This window comes from Carassius carassius, chromosome 26 (assembly GCF_963082965.1).
Source record: "Carassius carassius chromosome 26, fCarCar2.1, whole genome shotgun sequence".
Classification (NCBI taxonomy): Eukaryota; Metazoa; Chordata; class Actinopteri; order Cypriniformes; family Cyprinidae; genus Carassius; species Carassius carassius.
Genome location: NC_081780.1, coordinates 28,910,314 through 28,929,911, shown reverse-complemented (window position 1 = coordinate 28,929,911; position 19,598 = coordinate 28,910,314). Strand labels below are relative to the sequence as shown.

The 19,598-nt window shown below is 37.2% G+C and overlaps 1 protein-coding gene across 3 annotated transcripts in view; it reads left to right on the top strand.

The window, feature by feature from the left end:
• LOC132106100 (gastrula zinc finger protein XlCGF8.2DB-like) overlaps positions 1–19,598 on the top strand; it is a 173,556-nt gene that overhangs the window by 20,982 nt on the left and 132,976 nt on the right. Inside the window, exons 1-3 of one of the 3 annotated variants that reach the window (XM_059511732.1) lie at positions 7,041–7,098; positions 7,382–7,629; positions 17,986–19,269. In XM_059511732.1, the coding sequence (XP_059367715.1) occupies positions 7,458–7,629; positions 17,986–18,887 (1,074 nt within the window). In that variant the 5' untranslated portion in view covers positions 7,041–7,098; positions 7,382–7,457 and the 3' untranslated portion in view covers positions 18,888–19,269. Of the gene's footprint in view, positions 1–7,040; positions 7,099–7,301; positions 7,630–17,985; positions 19,270–19,598 lie in introns of those variants that run through there. The other 2 variants (XM_059511731.1, XM_059511733.1) reach the window with 2 other exon arrangements.

The following is a 19,598-nucleotide window of genomic DNA, read 5'->3' as shown; positions in this document are numbered from 1 at the left end:
TGTTTTGAAAGGAAAAGGAGATGCTACACCATGGTAAACATGCCCCGTCCCAACTATTTTGAGACCTGTAGCAGAAATCAAAATTGAAATGAGCTCATTTTGTGCATAAAATTGTAAACTTTCTCAGTTTAAACATTTGCTATGTTATCTATGTTCTATTGTGAATAAAATATTGGCTCATGTGATTTGAAAGTCTTTTAGTTTTCATTTTATTAAAATTTAAAAAACGTCCCAACTTTTCCGGAATTCGGGTTGTAATTATAAGTAGTATACCTACTGAACATTTAAAGATTTAAACGACCTATGATGTAAATGTAGACAGTTTCCTGTCAGCTGTTAATTTGTTGTAGCTCAGAGCCCTGTTTCTATGTCTAATTTCAGCACTCAGCCTGCACATAACAAATTTCTTGATGGAGATCGATTCTATGAGGCTGGCATGTTCAGGAGGGATGCTGAGGAGGCTATTGAAAGCTCCCAGATTCTCTAGAGTCATCTCCAAATTGTTGGTGATGTTGGAGTGAGGCCAGAAGGTGTTGATGTGTCTTGCGAACTGCCCCTCCAACAGCTGGATGGCCTCAAAATACTCCTCTGACGGCCTCATCAGGTTGGCGGCCGGTGTATATTTTTTGGCTGTCAGGAAAGGGTGCTCTGCGGTTGCAGCATATCTGTGGTCCTGGTGTCTAGGACCCATTAGCAGGATTTCACAGTGAGGACACGCCCTCACTGTTGCATCCTGATGAAGCATTCGGACTACCCAGCCAGCAACATAAAAGAGGCCTTCCTCTAGGATGCAATCACCAACAGTCTAAAAAGTAAGAGAAATACAATGTTACATTGCATATGATAATGTGTCATGTTACTTACAACTGTAGATGTGTGTCTTTGTGCTGTTTTGTGGGTCATGGTGTAGTGCAGATAACCTTGTCTTCCACAATGTCTTACACCAGGTCAACGTCCCTTGGTTCTGCTTTGGGTGAAAGAGGCAGAGCCAGTGAGGTGGTCGGAGGCATCAGCAGACCTGTGGTTGCTAAGGTCGAGGGAGTCGACCCATCGGATGAGTCAGAAGTGTGACTCCATCATCCACCTCACAATTGGATGTGACTGAAGAGAGGGCAGGCAGAATGTTGGACACACTCAGTCCCCTGAGAGCAGTGTTGAACTCCCGTGCACTGGGGTTATATTTGTGCCCACCTTTCCCCCGGAGATTCTACCCAAAAGCAACGTAGTTAGTAGGTTGAAGTTAGTAGGTTGTTTGTATGTTTGTTAAGTAATTTTTTTTGTTTTGTTTTAGAATTACCTGGAGTTCAGGACATCGAAAAGGCATACATTTGGCAGTCTCTTTTGCTTCTGCCGGCAGCCTCTTCAATGACACCATTGCTGAAATGCCTGGATCACAACAGATGTTAATAGGAACTTAATAGGAGGTCAGTATTACATTATAATCTTCAAAATCTGCTACTATATTATTGCAAAGATGATTTACCTGCGGAAACAGTGTGGCTAAACATCTGTGTTGCCAAACTAACACACATCTTTGAAAATGCAGGTAAAGATATGTGCCTCTCAGGGATCTTTGGCGCCATGTGTATGGTGTGGAACTTGTTGAGCTCATAAAAGTTTGAAATATGTCACTAAAGAACATCTTTGCCTTGGATCTATGGATGTAAATAAATATGAGCTGGTATGAGAATCATGGCAATAATGTTGTATTTTAGTCATGCCATTCGTCTTCATAAAACCATTCCATAGACAAATCATTACAAATGTGATTGCTGTGTTTACTGTGCTTACCTTTAGGCCATATTTAAAGAGGTTGTTCCTGATGGACTTCAGTAGGTGTGGGACATCGAAGACCACAGGAACCCTCTGAACACCCACCAGAATGCAGTGGGAATCCTTGCCACCCAGCGGGTCCAGGGTGGCCCCAAGTAGGTGCAAAGCCTGGATGTCAGTAGTTGCCTGGTCACATATTACTGCCTGCACCTTGGAATAGGTTAATAAATTTTGGTTTGTTAGTAATTGTAGATTGTTAATGTTGATGTTTAAAAGTCTGTCCAGTACATACTGTCAGCCCTATATGTTCTAGGTTTCGAATGGCATCCTTAATGATGCTGGCGATTTCCACGGCTGCCATTGAACCAGGGGAGAAGAAATAACCCATGGCCTGTTGAAGGAAAAAAAATTTAGGTAAATGTTTATGATATACACAGCAAAAAAAAAATGTTGGTCTTAAAACAACAAAAAATGTTGTTGGCTTGCCTGTTTCCACTTCCCCAAAATGCCCCTAACCATGATGACCATTGCCTGTTTTGCAGCATTGCCTGAGGGAGATATGCCATAAATGGCATCATTTCTCTTGTCATAGTCAAATTGCCTGTTGATGGCCATCTCATCTAAAACCAGAGTACACATTCTTTCTGCAGGGGTCATGTTGGAGGCGATCACTCCCACTTGGGAAACGATTCCTTGCAGGAAGCCTGGCTGTTGGAACAAGAAAGTAAGTTAAATTAACAGTTTTGTATACATTTTGAAATTGTTAAACGGGGTAATGTAAAGCAGTCTATATTAAATTGGTATTTACAGAGAAGTATCCCACTCGTCCTGTAATGTAGGTGCATATTGTGGTTTTGGAGGGTAGAGAAAAAATGCTTCTTAAGTATCGGTAAGCCTTCGGGCTGCTGTGGAGTATCTACAGCGCCAGGTCTTTCAGATCATTATTAAACCTCCTTCCTCTTCCCTTTTTCGCAGCCCCCGACAGTTGTTTCTTGATAAAGTTCTGACAGCTCTTCAGCACCTCTTCCAGAATTTCATGAGGACTATGGAAGAACGGGATGTAGTTATTAAGATTCAAATATTTTGTAAAAACAAAGGTTTATAATTCAAAAGGCAGTGTTATGGGGTGTGAGGTCACAGCTCGAATTTGTCTAGGGGTTAAACTAAACTTGTCTTTGTGTTCATGTTCCTTCACATGTCACGCTAGTCCTATGTGTGGTGCACAGACTTAGAAGTACATTACTTAGGTTGTTTAGGTTTTGTAGCTGGCTTCCTTCTTTTCAGTCTTTTCAGCCATGCAACCTTTGCCTCTAGTTCAGCAATTCTCTGTGATAACAAAAAGGCATCTTTTATTTGATTCTGAGAATGCTAGTCACAATCTTGAAATCGAATAAGCTCAGAACATCACCTTGTCCTTTTGTTGAAGGCTGCTTAAGGAAATGGTCACCTGAGCCTGTTCTTTTGTTCCTCCATTTGGTTAATTTTCTCTCCTTTCTGGACCCTCTTCAGTTCTTTTCTCTTTCCCTTCTCCTCCTCCTGCTCCTTCCTTCTGCTACTGCTCCTCCTCTTCCTCCTGCTCCTTCTCTTCCTTCTGCTACTTCTCCTCCTCCTCCTCCTTCTGCTACTTCTACCGCGCCTCCTTCTGCTCCTTCTCTTTTTCCTCCTTCTACTACTTCTACTCTGTCATATTCTCTCTCCCTTCAGGTGCATCCTCTGTTTTTTTCTCTGTCTGCCCCCCTATCTCTACAATGTCCCTCTCTTCTTCCTGCTCCTCAGAGTGCCTTCTCTCAGCTTTGGAGGATTAAGTCAGTTAATCTCAATGGATCATTTAATGTTAATTAATTGAATTTAATGTTCCTGTAAATGTAATGTCATGGTAATGTTCCTGTAAATGTAATGTTTTGCCTTAATTATTTTTAATGCTGGTCTTGTACTGATCTTGTCCTCAATTGTCATTCTTAGCTTCACTTCTTTTCCGTCTTTTTAGAGGAGGGGAGGCAAGAGGTGGTGGGTTGATGCAATCAACCAATGTGGGGATGGCATCACTGGTGAGTGCATTTTTTCCATTATGCTTTTTAAAAACAGGAACACAAAGAAAATGTATCAGTAATTGTATTCTTTTATTATATTTAATTGGATTGTCATTGGATTCCTTCCAACTACAGAACTCACTTTTCGAAGGAAGCGTTCCTCAAAATGCAGCTCACACACCACATATCCTCCCCACATTAACTCCTTATGTGACATGGTTTGTCTGAGGTCACTCCGTCTCATATTTATGAGCCATCTCCTTCTCCTTAAATTGAAACCTGAATTAGACTGTTTTTTTTTCCATTCTCTCACAAATTCATATTCTATTCTCAAACGTGTTCTTCACTAGCTCTCAGTCATCAAGCTCCTAGAGAGCACAGAGGTCTGTTGCATTCCCCCTAACACCTCTTCCTTTCTTTATCTCTCTTTACAGTTGGACCTTGATGCAGTGATGTCCTTTATCCTTCTCCTCCTCCGACCCCCTACGAACACACCACCCTCATCCTTTAGCTGTAGTTGGTAGTGTAGTGTATTGATGGTGTTACTGTAGTGTAGTGGTTTAATATTGTAGAAAAAGTTCATATTGTAATTGTTCATTTAATGTTGATGTAATCGTAATATTGTAGTGTAGAAAAGGTTCATATTGTTGTCATAATGTTAAGACACCCCTCCCACTATCCCAACACACACACACCCACCCCTTCAGGATTAAATTATATGCTGTATACTTCCATTTATGCAAGTCATTAAGCCACAGCATTGGGTAACTCCTAAAAAACCATTCAGTTTGTAGAAGGTGATTCAGTGAAGTAGTTAAAATAGTTAAAATATTAACAAAACAATTTGTATGTAGCAATCGAGTAAGGGAAGAGTCCCCCTCCTAACAACACGTTTCGTTACGATCTGTGGTAGCCCGCACAACCTGGCCGATTTTGGACATTAGCCAACTTGACATTTAGCCAACTTTCTCTCCCACGTGAACCACCGTAAATTCAGCTAGGTTTTGACAATAACAAAGTCCACATGGGTTACCTTTTTTCGTACTTGGGAAATGAGAAATAGGACAACCCTTGCCAACTATTAGAACAATTTATCATTGCACACCTGCGAGGCATTTTTTCTTTTTTTTAATTTTTATTGATATTTAGCACTATTGAGCATGACATTTGTTTGTGTTTTTTAAGGTGGCAATACTATACCATATGTATCTGGTATTTCTTAACACAAGAATAACACAACAAGTACTCATAACAATAGGCAGATAAAAGTGCCAGCAACCAAAAAAAAAGTTCCTGCGTTGAAAAGAAAAACTTGAGAAAAAGTCCGCCTTAACATTCTGATCCCGCTGATTCTGATTCAGATGCCATCAAGCGGTATCTCTGGTCGTAATCAGTCCTTCACTGACCAATCAGCGTTCATTAGCAGAATGCTAGCGTGTTATGGGCAACAACAACTCAACCTGTAAGAAATCGAAAGGACGTAAGTACTCGTTCATTCAACTTTCGACCTATAACCCATGTTGAACTTGCAAAACCTACAATCAGATCTGAGATTTCTCAACGGCAATCGGGTGAAAGGGACAAATTTAGCCGTCTAGCCCCATAGACTCCCATTCATTTTGCACTCATGACGATCGCCCCTAGTAGAACTCTGGTGGAACTGCAACCAAAATTCGGTACAATAGGACTTAATAGGGAGTGGGAAGGCTCTCCGTAGACGGGCTCTGGTAATGTTTTCTCTTGGTTCTTGGTTCTAAATAAATACTACTTACAGTCCAGTGGGACTTACATGTTTTTTTTCTCGTCATGACTTATTTTTGGACTGATGCGACTTATATTTAGGTGTGACTTATAGTCAGAACAATACAATATATATATATATATATATATATATATATATATATATATATATATATATATATATATATATATATATACACACGAGTCATTCTATAATTAGGGGTACATGTCATGTCCATGGACAATACTAGCAATTTTGCTTTTCACTTCAAACTAGGGATGTAAAATCGATTAATTCCATAATCGATTGTCGTTTAAATTAACGATCAATTAATCGTTAACCATAATGCTGCAAAATGCATCTATTGCAGGCAGCAGTCACTGCCAGGATGTGCAAAAGCCACACACACACACACACACACAAAACGCTTTCTCACTTGAATTACTGAGTGTTCAGCACTTTGGTCAGCTTTGCTGTGATAAATGTGCTATATAAATAAACTTGACTTAAGTTGTCAACTGTGTTAATGGAGATGGGTTTCTTTGGTAAGGATGGTGAATAACACTAAATGTAGCTTACTGTGGATTTATGTTAAAGAAAAGGATCATCCTTCATGATAGCATCCTACAGAACGCCCATTATGAAGCCCCAAATTCATATTTTCAAATCAGTTAGGTAACCTGACTAGGTGAACAGACTCAAAAACATTCAAACAAATGTGTAATCAGACATGTCAGACTTCATTGTTTCATTTGACACAGCATTTGTCCGTAACACAGCTGACAAAAGAATGAATCAAATGTTAATTTTTATTAACATATTTAAAAAGTAATTAAGGCCCTAAGCTTGCAGAACATTTGATTTAGCACATTATAAAATGTATATAAAAGTCTTGCCAACCTAAAACATTTGAAATGTAGTTTAGAACAGATATTTTGGAGTTTTTAAGCAAGCAGTGTTTCATTTCAACCTAATTTCACAATGTGATTTCTCCAAATAAAACATAAATTGTGTACTTCACTATGAGCTGCATTTATATATTACATATTTGTAATTGAATAATACCTCAGCTTCACTATTATTTTGTTTCATTCAGTCTGAAACTGTTGTTTAAAACCACTTCATCACAGTCATTTAACTGCCAAACAACCAGACATCTCCCCACTGCTGCATTTTATTTGATCCAAAATAAAAAAAACAGCAATACTCTGAAATATTACCAAGTTTAAAATGACTATATATATCAAATATATTACTCTAATCTTCAGTGTCACATAATTGTTTACAAATAATTCTAAAATGCAAAACTTTTTGCCAAAGTATTTTTCTGATTATTGTCAATGTTAAAAATTGTTGTTTTTTCAAGATACTCTTTCATTGATAGTTATTTTCAGCACTTAAGTGGACAACATGCATATTTCATCATTTTTTCCCTGCGTGTACATTTAATGGATTTAAACCTTGCAATAGACAAGACTTTTATTTTGATAGGATGGCGTGACGTCATACGGCTGCGCCGCGCTTCTGCGTCTGTTGTCATTCTGCTGAAGAAAGGTTTGTGTTTTCAGCATTAAAGTGTTTAAATTGATGCCAACCATTTTCTGCGAGTAAAGCGCACCCACACACGAGCAACAGAGAAGAGATGTATTTAATTTCGTTCCAAATATCGTGAACTAGTTTATCTTTAACACGAATTTAATCACTGGCAATCTGCTGTTTAAATTATTACTTAATTTCTGCTAGGAAAGAATATTTAGTTTTCTAGTGGCTGATTGAGACGCACCCAGAGATTAAATTTCGATTTATCTTTCTTTCTGTTAATTCTCATCTTAAACAGGGCAGTGTATAACGTTAAAAACACAGAAAACCTCCTGCTGAAGCGACTGAGATCCACGTGACTCACTTTTATAAAGATGGAGTTTATTAAAGAGGAGAGTGAAGATATTACGATTGAAGAAACATTCAGAGTCAAACATGAAGAAACTGAGGAACAAACAAAGATGTTGTTTATTAAAGAAGAGAGTGAAGACATGAAGATTGAAGAAACATTCAGAGTCAAACAAGAAGATACTGAGACACAAACAGGTTGGTTTTTATTCTCAAAACTGAACACAGTCATCTGACCCTTATTAAAATGTCCAGATGAGGGAAGAACGTAGTGGAATGTGGAAAAACGGTGGCGTTTCCATTTAAAGCTATCGATGTTTAACCTAATATTAATTTTGGAGTGGGGGTTCAATCTTCAACTGGCTTACAGGAGCCGCAACTGACAGGTCACGTGATCTGGCAGCTGCCAGTGGGAGGCCATCTGACCTGTCAGTAGGGATGCCACACCTTTTTTCAGAATCAATGCCAACTCAGGTTTTTTTTTTTTTTTTTTTTTAAAGTAGAATTTCTCTACTATTGTGTTCACCTGATCATCTGTTTTGTGTTAAACGCAATCTACTAAATATAGACAACTTAATTTTACTGAAAAATAACAAATGAAAAAAAATATAATCCTAATCTGTGACAAAAAAGTGTGTGTATATATATATATATATATATATATGTGTAATAAACTAGGTTAGTGGATAATTCAGCAGCAAAAGTTATTCTAAAAAAATAGAATTATAGATTATACAATTGTGTGTGTATATATATATATATATATATATATATATATATATATATATATATATATATAATATAAAAATCTTAAACTAAACTAAACATTTGGTGAAACATTATTTTGTTGGAAACAAATAAAAGTTAAGTGTAGGACTAAATCTGATAAAATGTGTGTGTATATAAATATATATATATATATATATATATAATTTAAACGATATTTCTTTTAAATGCAAACATATAATAGAACAGAGCAAAAAAGATGGCTCCAATAAAGAGTGGCGCAAAGCACTTTATGTGCATCCCGTGTTTTGTGTTAAATGACATTTTTGTCCATCAAAATTGTGCTTTCACTTTAATTGAGCGTGAGCAGCACAGCAAAAATAGACCGGACGCCGAAACTACCGCTGCACTGCTGTTTACGCGACGCTCCTTCTCCCGGTGTGAATGCACTTATTGATTAACATGGACGCCAGAAAAAGCTCGCGCTTGCGGTGTGAAAGAGGGCTAACACTTGAAAAGAGACAGAAATATAGATGTTTTTGGAGGGATGCTCATTTTTAAATCATACCCTATTTATTGCATCAAAGTTTGTTAATTTATGGAGTGGATAATTTTATCAGTTACTAACCTAACCAATTAACTAACCAATCAGCTTCATCCTTCCCGTAACAACGTTGAAAGCTCAGCCATTATGAAGGAACAGCTGATCATAGCTGTATATGGATTACCATTTTGAAATAAATGTAGTAGCAGAGCTACTGCAAGCGATTTTTAGAGCTGCAAATCCATTTATCCTTTGCTGAAATGTCCACGTCTTCATGGAGAGAGCACGTCATGGTTGCTTAGCAACGGCAGACGCCTCAGGAGCGCAACTGCCCGAGCGCTTTGGAGAAGGAGAAAGCGGCGCGCGTTTTTAGGCACGATATGTGAACGGCCGTTTATTCAGCATTTTTTTCTCTTCAGTGTCTGTTGTGAGCAAGTTTAAAACAACAGTGTAGTGATATCTGGTTTGCGAACGAAGCATTCGATGCAACCGGATCTTTTTGAACCAGTTCACCAAATCGAACTGAATCGTTTGAAACATTTTGCGTCTCCAATAAGCATTAATCTACAAATGACTTAAGCTGTTAACTTTTTTAACGTGGCTGAGTTCAAACAAACCAATACCCCAGAGTAATGCATACACTGACTGAACTGCTGTGAAGAGAGAACTGATGATGAACACTGAGCCGAGCCAGATAATGTGCGAAACATTGACTCGTTCACGAGTCAAGAACCGGTTGCATCGGTTTTTGGATCACCAGTACTTCTTTCGGACAGTTCGATTCAATAAACCGGTTGAAGAAAACGGTTCACCGGTTCTTTTGCGCTCAATGTAATGGCGTCATTGGCGATTATTGCCCTTGATTCAAGCCTTCGGTTTACCCGTGCTCATAACAATAGCACAGAATCAGTTCAGAATCAATCACCAAAAGAATCAGTTCGATTCAGACGCTCTGTGTGTCAGTCTGTTTCACGCTGAATCACACATGCGCAGTATCATCAGCTCCTCGGTTCTCGAATCGGACGCGTCTGACAGAAACTGTTCTTGACTCGAGAACTTGAACTAACCCTTTTAGACAAACTAGCAGTAGATTTAGCAACCATAAATTATTGGCAGATTTTGTTTTGTGCTTAATTTATTATTGTGAACCTGTTCATGGGGCTGTTCAATTCCACACTTTTTGGAATCGATTCAGATTCCAATTCCTGACCCTGGAATTGATTCCTCACTGTTGCTTTCGATTCTTTTCCCATTCTTTTTTTGTTTTTTTTTTAGTCAGCTGGCTGCTCTGAAACGCTCTTGCGGGACTTTTTTTTCTTTTTTTATTTAACCAGGAGAATCCCATTGAGATTAAAAACCTCTTTTGCAAGGGTGACCTGGCCAAGACAGGCAGCAGCATATAAATCGTAATACAAAAACATAGGTACAGACAAATAACACAGAAAACTAAAACTTCAAATCATTTGCAATCATTTTTACAATCTAAAAAACATTTACATATTAAGGCATCTGCCTCTGTCTTTCATTTTAGATTTAAATGCGTTTAGCGAGACTAAATGAGTATAGCTCACAATGGTGAGTCAGTGCTTTGCAATTTGTAATAAACTTCAATGGAGCATGGTAAGCTGTGTCAAGCATATGAAGATTCTGTGCAGAAGTATGCATATATAAAATATCACCATAATCCAAAACAGATAAAAAAGTGGTGGCCACGAGTCGCTTTTTTACATTAAAAGAAAAACAACTTATTTCGAAAATAAATACCAAGTATTAGCCTCAGCTTTTTCACCAGGTACAGCACATGTGGTTTGAAAGTCAGGGAGTCATCAATCAAAAGACCCAGATATTTATAAGAGTTAACCTCTATTTCACTTCCCCCCCATAGTGACAATCAGAGGGAGGCTTTGCGACCTGGTCCTTGATTTATTAAACAAAATACATTTGGTCTTATCTCCATTCAAAACTAATTTCAGCTGCATAAGGGTGTTTTGAACTTCAATAAATGCAATTTGCAAATATTCAAAAGCTTGTACAAGACTTGACGCACTGCAATATATGACAGTATCATCAGCATAAAAATGAAGATTAGCATTTAACACATTCTGACCCATATTGTTTATATAAATAGTAATTAAAAGTGGACCTAATACAGAGCCCTGTGGTACACCCTTAGTAACTCTTACAATATTGGAACACAGACCATCACACCTAATACACTGAGACCCATCACATAGGTAGTTTGAAAAAACCAGGCAACTGCTTGTTCTGAAAGTCCTGAGTTAAGTTTAAGTTTCAAAACTTCATGATCAACAGTGTTGAAAGCTTTGGACAGATCAATAAAGAGTAATGTGTATAAAAACTCCTTTAACTGATCACTCACGAGACCTTCAAGAATTTTTACTAATACTGATAAATTTGATATTGGCCTGTAATTATTTAAAATAGCTGGGTCACCCCCTTTTAATAAAGGAAGAACAAAAGCTGATTTCCATATTCTTGGAATTTCCTTATTTTCCACTGTAAGGTTAAAAATATACGTGGCACAGCTACAAAATCTGCTGCTAATTTTAAGAAATAAGGATAATTAAGGTCAGGTCCTGAGGTTTTTCTACAATCCAAGGCTTTTAGGGCTTGTTGAACTTCCTGCACTGAGAATGGTACAAAATTAAAAGACTGATCAACGTATCCTGGCTTATCAGTACAGGGATTCACAGACGCAGAACAAGTAGAATCAAGCAGAGAACCTGAAGATATAAAATGCTCATAAAACTATTCAAGATCTCCATTTTGTCATGAACCGCAACTGAATCCTTCATAACCAAGGTGGGTACTACTTGCAAATTCCTGCTTACAGAAAGGGATTTTATGGTTTTCCAATATCTAGACAAGTAGTATTCAGATATGGCTGTCTTAATAAAAGAGGTGCACTTGTTTTTTAGCTGTCGATATGCAAGCCAGTCAGGTGTAGAACCTGATTTCCTTTGCTTTTGTCCTTTGCTTTTGATGCCACACGTGACAGTCATGTGGCCTTGGTGACGTCTCAAGTCGGACAACATTTCTAACCGGCATGCACTGCTTCAAGTTAGACTGCGATCGGTTTGTGCAATGCTGCATGAAGTCGAATGCACCTTCTGAATGGGGACCCGATTCCCCAAAGGTTGGAATCGACTCTCGATTCCCAACGCCTCGGAATCGATTCTTTTTGGAATCGATTCCCAGACCTACCTGTTCAGTTCTTTACTTTTACATGGTTGATGTTTTAGAGGATTCTTGCGCGATTAAAGTGTTTAACTGGCCATGATCATCCCGTATTGTCGCTTATCGTGCTCCGAGTTTAATCCATTCTCTACCACTCCACCAATGAATGTACTCTCATGGGTCTGTTCTTTTACATGATCAATATTTTAGGGAGGTTTAACCCAGTTTTATTCCGAGTCTTTCGTTCACATCCCATTAACTAAAACTTAGTTGCAATCTGTACTAAAAACAGAACTCATCTCTTGAGCTTTTGGGTTCCAGTTGTAAATTTTTTTCCCTCACATACACTTATATGGTGGCCACGCTAAGTGATGGAAAATGAAAAGTTTTACATTGATGATGGTCCTGTCATCTTAAGAACATGCTAATCATGAAGTCTGTCGCAATAAAATTGTAAGAAATTTTCCAAATGGTAAACAGACAGTTTGTCCAATCCTGGCAAAATCAGTATTTGCTGATTCGGCGTGATTCAAGTTAGATTCAAAATTCGTTCGGTGGGTGGGCATTCGATTGTCAATTTTTAGATTCAGATATTCCTTTTTTTTTTTTTTTCTCAAACACCTGGCATCCCCCACAAACGGTTCTCATTCATGCTTGAATACGAATCACCCATGAATGAACATGATTCAGTTTATCGGGAAGTAGGTATGTTCATTTTGAATTACAATTGAATTACATTAGAAAGGATAACTTTCTGTGAACTGTTAAAAATACTAACATTTGTTTCCTGGGGATTAATTTTATATGCGCAAAAAGCAATAAACAACAGAACATGAAGATTCACATGATCTTCATATCACATCACACACCTGCAGCACTTCTGCGAGTTGAGAAAACATAATAAAGCTAGGTTATATATTTCAACTTGGATAATAAATTAAGAAAACAGAAGGAAAAACTGCAATAAGACGCATAGTTTGGAGAGTATTGATTCATTTTCGTGCTGCACAAAAGGAAACTAGATGGCAGAAAGTAGCATCCAATTTAAAATTCTGGCTTATTTTCAAAAAGCAATTTTTTTTTATTGTGAATGTATACAAATTAAGGCAAACCTTTTACAATTAAGATCGTCTTTATGATTAAAAAGAGTAGTTTCTTCCACTGCATGCATAAGGATAAGCATTGCTACCTTGACAATGCAGTCTGTTCATTACCATAATAAAATAGTCAGACAAACATATTATAAAGTATGTGCCGTTAAGCATTATCAATGTACCACCGTGATGTTATGCAAAACATTTTGTTTTACGTGGATATTGTAAAGTGAGTGTAGTAGGCTACAAAATAAATAAAAGACTCAACGTTGGTTTCACATTTGTTTTAACCTAAAGAAACTAGTTTTAGCTTGTCGTTTATATAGCTATAGTTTCTTATTCTTAATTTATTTTTTAAATACTGTTAATTGAAATAATTTGTTGTGGAATGAGGGGAACTAAAATAGCCTAGCTACGTTTACAGTGTTTATTACAATGTTTGTAAACATTTTGTGTCGGCATTAGATCTATTTCTGAATTAAATAATAAAATGCGATTTGTACATGACACTTTTTTTTTCTGCTACAATTTTTTTTATTTAAATGTGTAGCGTATTTTAACCATGCAGCAAACCTTTTAAAATATTTTGATGAATTAAAAAAGTTGCTGTTATCCACCATGTTAATCAGTAACTTAACACAAGGAAAAAAAATATATATAAACGTGCACTAAATTTTCTTGGAAAATGCTTGCAAATACGGCAGTCATAAAAATAAAATAAAAAAACGTACAGCAGCACAGCCTAATAAAAATTTGTCCTTAAAAGTGTTGCTCTTAAGAGACTAGTGCAGTGTCAGTGCTCTGAGGATATGAGCCCTGTTTGCGTGAGGCATGCTGCTTCCAGCTTGCGCTGTTCAGTTTATTATAGGGCTGTCAAAATTGCTCAAAATTGACGTTCGAATATTCCTTCTAAAAAATACACGAATATTCGAACTATTCGAACATCTGGTTGCGCATTTTGTCAATGACGCGCATCACGTCAATAACAGGCAAAAATAATACAAAGAGACATAACTACTTGTATAGATAGTCTTAGATAGTCTAATTTAAGTTTAAACCTATATGACAACGTATTACCTACACAAAAACAAGGAAATCAACTAATGGCCAAGACTGCAGACCTCACGCTCTCTCACCCTCACGTTCTCTGCGCATAATGGTTTAAATGAACAAACAAATTTTTGTGCAAGCAATTTAAGGTCGCGACTGTTGTCCCAAATATAGCAGGCTTCATTCAGTGATTGAAACAAATATTATTAATATTAATTGAAGTTTTACAGCATATAGAACTGACATTGAATGCTCCGAGCGAGCTGTGCTGTGGTAAACATGGAACTTTTCCTTGACATGAAACGATAAATAATCAAACCTCGGATCCATTGCTTGACAGAACTCCCCGAAGCCTGCCCCATCCGCGATACTGATCGGTCTCATGTCCTTACAAATGAACGAAATTATTTTATCCGTTATGGCCTCTTGTCATGTTGCAGACAAAGAGCTTGTGGCGGGCGATGCAAAGTAACGTTAAGTGTCAAGACGTGACTGTTTAGCTGGAGTTCCACACATTATGCCATGCTCATTTGGGTGCACATTTTTGAGATGTGACCTCATGTTGCTAGTGGTTGAATGGTATGCTAACTATCTTAAATAGCTTGCATACAACTTTATCTCGCGGGTCAACAATTTTACGTCATTTTCTCTGCTGCGGTCGAGTTGGGCTCTGCACTTGCTGGCATCTTCCATGAAGACGCGTCTACTTTCAGCAGTAATGCTGTGCCAGACAGTGCGACTCCTGTGAGGCTGTGACCTGTCCCTGAACCCCAGAGGTGGAAAGAGTACAAAAATATTCTACTCAAGTAAAAGTACCATTACATTAATGAAATTTTACTTAAGTATAAGTAAAAGTACCAGTCTAAAAAATCCACTCAAGTAAAAGTAAAAAGTAGCTCATTTAAAATTTACTCAGAGTAAAAATTACTTAGTTACATTTTAACCAGTGGGAGGGAGTCAAAAATGGGACAGACCAAGGGTGTCAAACTCAGTTCCTGGAGGGCCACAGTCCTGCACAGTTTAGATTTAACCCTAATTAAACACACCTGATCCAGCTAATCTAATCATTTAGGTTTATTTGAAAACTACATGATATGTGTGCTGGAGCAGGGTTAGGGCTATGGCCCTCCAGGAACTGAGTTTGACACCCCTGGGATAGGTCTATTAATCTCAAACTAGTTGTTTTTAATTAAAGGAATCAGTTATTTAGAATAATAAAACATTTGGGCTGTTATCTGGCAAATCAGTATCAACAAACTCATCTTTTCAATACAGAGGAAATGCAAAAGCTTCATCGGACGTGGCATTTAGATGTATTACACTGTTTAGTGCAGGACAAGAATGCATTTAACCTGCAGTTACAAATGCATGAATAATGTTTTGATATGCCAGACATAAAATGTTGAATACTCATTTGAAATTATAAAAACTTAATTATAAAAAAACAAAAAACAAAAGATACTTTAAATGTGAAATTAAAATGGCCAGTATGTGTCAGCAAGTCACTGTTAATAAGTGAGTCATTGCGATTGAACCAAATCATTTAAACAGTTGATTCATTCAGAAACGAAACACTGTCATGTTGCTCAGAGATGCAAAATTTTGCTTTGGTGGCTGTGTTTGGAATAAATTTTTGTTGTAGAAATAGAGCAAAAACAATGGCAATATGGTGTCTAAAACGCAAGTCTCTTAGTTTACTGTCCTGTTGTAAAAAAAAAAAAAAAAAAAAAAAAAAATATATATATATATATATATATATATATATATATCAGTGGCGGCTGCTGGTCTTTCAAAGAGGGGAAGCTCATTTCGGCCTACATTATAACCCTCTGATGGTCTTCATTTGTAGTGACACTCGGGGTCTTTTTGACCCCAGACAATAACATTTCATTTTGTAATAGTAAAATACTTAAATTTTTTACAAATATAATTTTACTCTGTTCATTTATGTTTTTACTAAAGTTTGTACAGTTTTTGGAGGATTTAAATCTTTTACATTTCTATAAATAAATAAATATTTATTTAAATAGGCTTTTTTTACAAAAAAAGAAAAAAGCATTTCAGGTAAAATTCACTTCATAAAAGACCCAGATTTCTAACTTTCATACATGGGGGTACCATGGATAATTTTATAAGGTTTAATGTAAGATTTTTGCCCATTTTTGGGGAAATTCAGTTTAAAAATTGTAATAAATCACTTTAACCACTAGATGGCTATAGTGTGTGTGTGTGTGTGTGTGTGTGTGTGTGTGTGTGTGTGTGTGTGTGTGTGTGTGTGTGTGTGCGCGCACATTTTCAATCTGTCTTAGTTACCAATTTAATTTTGTGGTGGTTCTACATTTTACAAATATCAAGAAATATTGCCGCAGTTTGTCTTTCGAATACACTTGAGAAATCCGCGATCATGGGACTGAGCGTGAAACAGCTTCGCCGACTTCTTATGGTGCAGACCGCTGTCAGTCAAAAGGAGATCGACAGATCCTCCAATCATCACGCGGAAGCCCAGTCTTCATTCACCTCCAGAGACGCTGAGCGTCCGTGGGCGGGACATAATCGCAGCATTTATCCAATGACCGTCTAGCTTCGGAGCACTGAAAAAAACTGTTCAAAGCAGCCCCATCGAAGTCAATGGACGCTCGGCTTCAACAGGGAAATGCACTGTGACGCTACGGGAATGTATGAGAAGAAAATCGAGTCAGCCGACATGTAGCTGATTAACACAATACATAATACACAATAGTACATATTTGACCGTTGGGTTTTTTTTACATTAGAGGGGAAGCTGAGCTTCCCTTGCAGTCTTAAAGAAATCCCCACTGATCTATATATATATATATATATGTGTGTGTGTGATTATGATTTTTAGAGGAAAAGACAGTATTCTTTGTGTGATTTTGATTCTAAATGATTTTGATTGATTTCATTCTAAATGCATTTCAACAGACTGAATCACACAGTGAAAGAACACTCTAAATGCGCGCGTACATCATTAAAACAACAATTATGATATTATCGCAGACAATATATATCGCACACTCCGCACCAGTCTTTTTGGCTAATTTGTGCAAAACCTCTTGCTAAAATGTCAAAGCATCATTTTAAGCACCAATGCAATGACGCAATTATTTAGCTCACCTCTATATGCTTACGTGGGGTTGATGTCTTGTCGAGATTTTATAAACTGCTAGTTTGGTCTCCCTAGGCAAGCACAGCATACACAGCATAATAGAGCATACATATGGCCAGGGGTTCACTTCATTTCCTTGAGTTCAACTTCAGAATATGACGGGGTTTCGTTTTCAGCGGTGTCTGCACCACTAACGCCTGTTTTGTCCGTCTGCATCTTTCTTGTGATTTTAGCGCCAGTTTGCCATACCTTCCAGGGAGCGATTTTTTTTTTTTACTCAGTAATTAATGTGTTTTAAAATGTAACGAAGTACAATACTTCAAACAAAATATACTTAAGTAAAAGTAAAATTCCAGATTAAAAAAAATACTTAAAAAAGTAGAAGTACACAAAAAAGCTACTCAATTACAGTAACGCGAGTAAATGTAATTCGTTACTTTCCACCTCTGCTGAACCCTCAGGCACGCTAGCGCACCCACTCGCAAAGCAGACAGCCACGCCTCTACTACCGCGGGCCTTTTTTTCCACATTTTTTTTTTTATTCGAATATTAATTTTCACCTTCGAAATTCGTTTTTTAAAAACTATTCGAATACATATTCGAATTTAGAATATTCGTTGACAGCCCTAGTTTATTAAAGGTTTATTAATGCATTCCCTTGGGTCTGCAGAAACACATTTTATTTAATAGGGTAGAAAGGGGTCTGGATAATAGGTAAGGGGTGCTGGCCCCAAAAACTTTTAAGAATAACTAAATGTTTTCATGTGTGCCATTTAAACTGGGGTTAAATGTGTATTTATTTGTTTTTACCTTAGACTTGATGCTGATGAAAGAGGAGAGTCAAGAACTGCATGATGTAAAGGAAGACAAACATCTGTATGAGAAACATAATGATTTCATAATGGCAAACGATATTTTAGTTGCTCAAACTAAAAACGCTCCCTCACAAAAAAGTTATATCACTTGCGAACAGTGTGGAAAGAGTTTCGCCAGAAAAGTAGGACTTAAGGTCCACATGAGAATTCACACCGGAGAGAAACCTTTCACCTGCCAACAATGTGGAAAGGGTTTTATTGAAAATGGAAACCTAACAAAACATATGAGAGTTCACACAGGAGAGAAGCCATTCATGTGTCCTAAGTGTGGAAAGTGTTTTACACATCAAGCAACCCTTAATACCCACATGAAAATGCACACTGGAGAGAAGCCGTTCGCATGTGATAAGTGTGGAAGAAGGTTCAGGAGGAAACCAACCCTTAATGACCACATGAGAACTCACACTGGAGAGAAGCTGTTCCCATGTGATCAGTGTGGAAGAAGGTTCAGAAGTAAACAAAACCTTAATTGTCACATGTATATTCACTCAAGGGAAAACCATTTTAACTGTCATCAGTGCGAAAGGAGTTTCACAGACAAGGAACACCTTAAGAATCACATACTAACTCACATCGGAGAAAAGCCTTTCATGTGCCATATCTGTGGAAAGAGCAGCACAAACAAAGGAAACCTTAAGATTCACATGAGAACTCACACTGGAGAGAAACCTTTCACCTGCCCTCAGTGTGGAAAGAGCTTCACAGCTAAAGGAACCCTAAAGACTCACATGAGGATTCACACTGGAGAGAAGCCGTACACATGTGATCAGTGTGATATCAGTTTTGCATATATCCCAGAGCTGAAACGTCATCAGCAATTACATTCTGGGCATAGTTCATAAGTGTGATGGGGTTAAAAAAAACTGAGCATCTGTGCATTAACTCTGGATAAAGAGAGAGTATCTTGACATGTCATGCAGATGTTTTTGTTCTTTGAAAAGAGTTTTAAAATTTAGCCATTTCCAATGGTACCAATTAATCATTCAATCAATTGATTGAATAGAGGCATCACTATTTGATTCAGATTAATACTCATTATATTAAATAATGTTCCATTTTGCTTTGAATGGCACAATGAAAATGGAAAGGACAAACTGAATGAAACAATGAACATTGCACTGCGCATCAGATTCATCTTTAGAGAGTGAATGCACAGGTAAACATGTTTTCATCACAAAGCGTGCTGGATTCCAGGACCTGGACATCAGAACTGCCTCTGTAAAATCAAACCCTGTTTTATGAAACAATTATTTTGGATTCACTGACATATTGTACTTACTTTTTATGACTTTCATAAAGGCACATTCATGCCAAGGATGATATTAGTGTCTACACCAGCAAACTATATTTGTTTATTCTATATGATGTCTGTTTTTCCTAAGTTTATTCGTTTTTATTTTCGGAATTGCTGTCAGTATGGAGCTATTATTGTGACAAAATTATTTGAATCTGAATTGTGTAAATTTGAATTATTTGCAAGTGTAATCTAACAAAATGGAATTTTAGGTGGTAGTTTAAATAGTTCTGAATTAGATTTTTTTAAACAAATATTG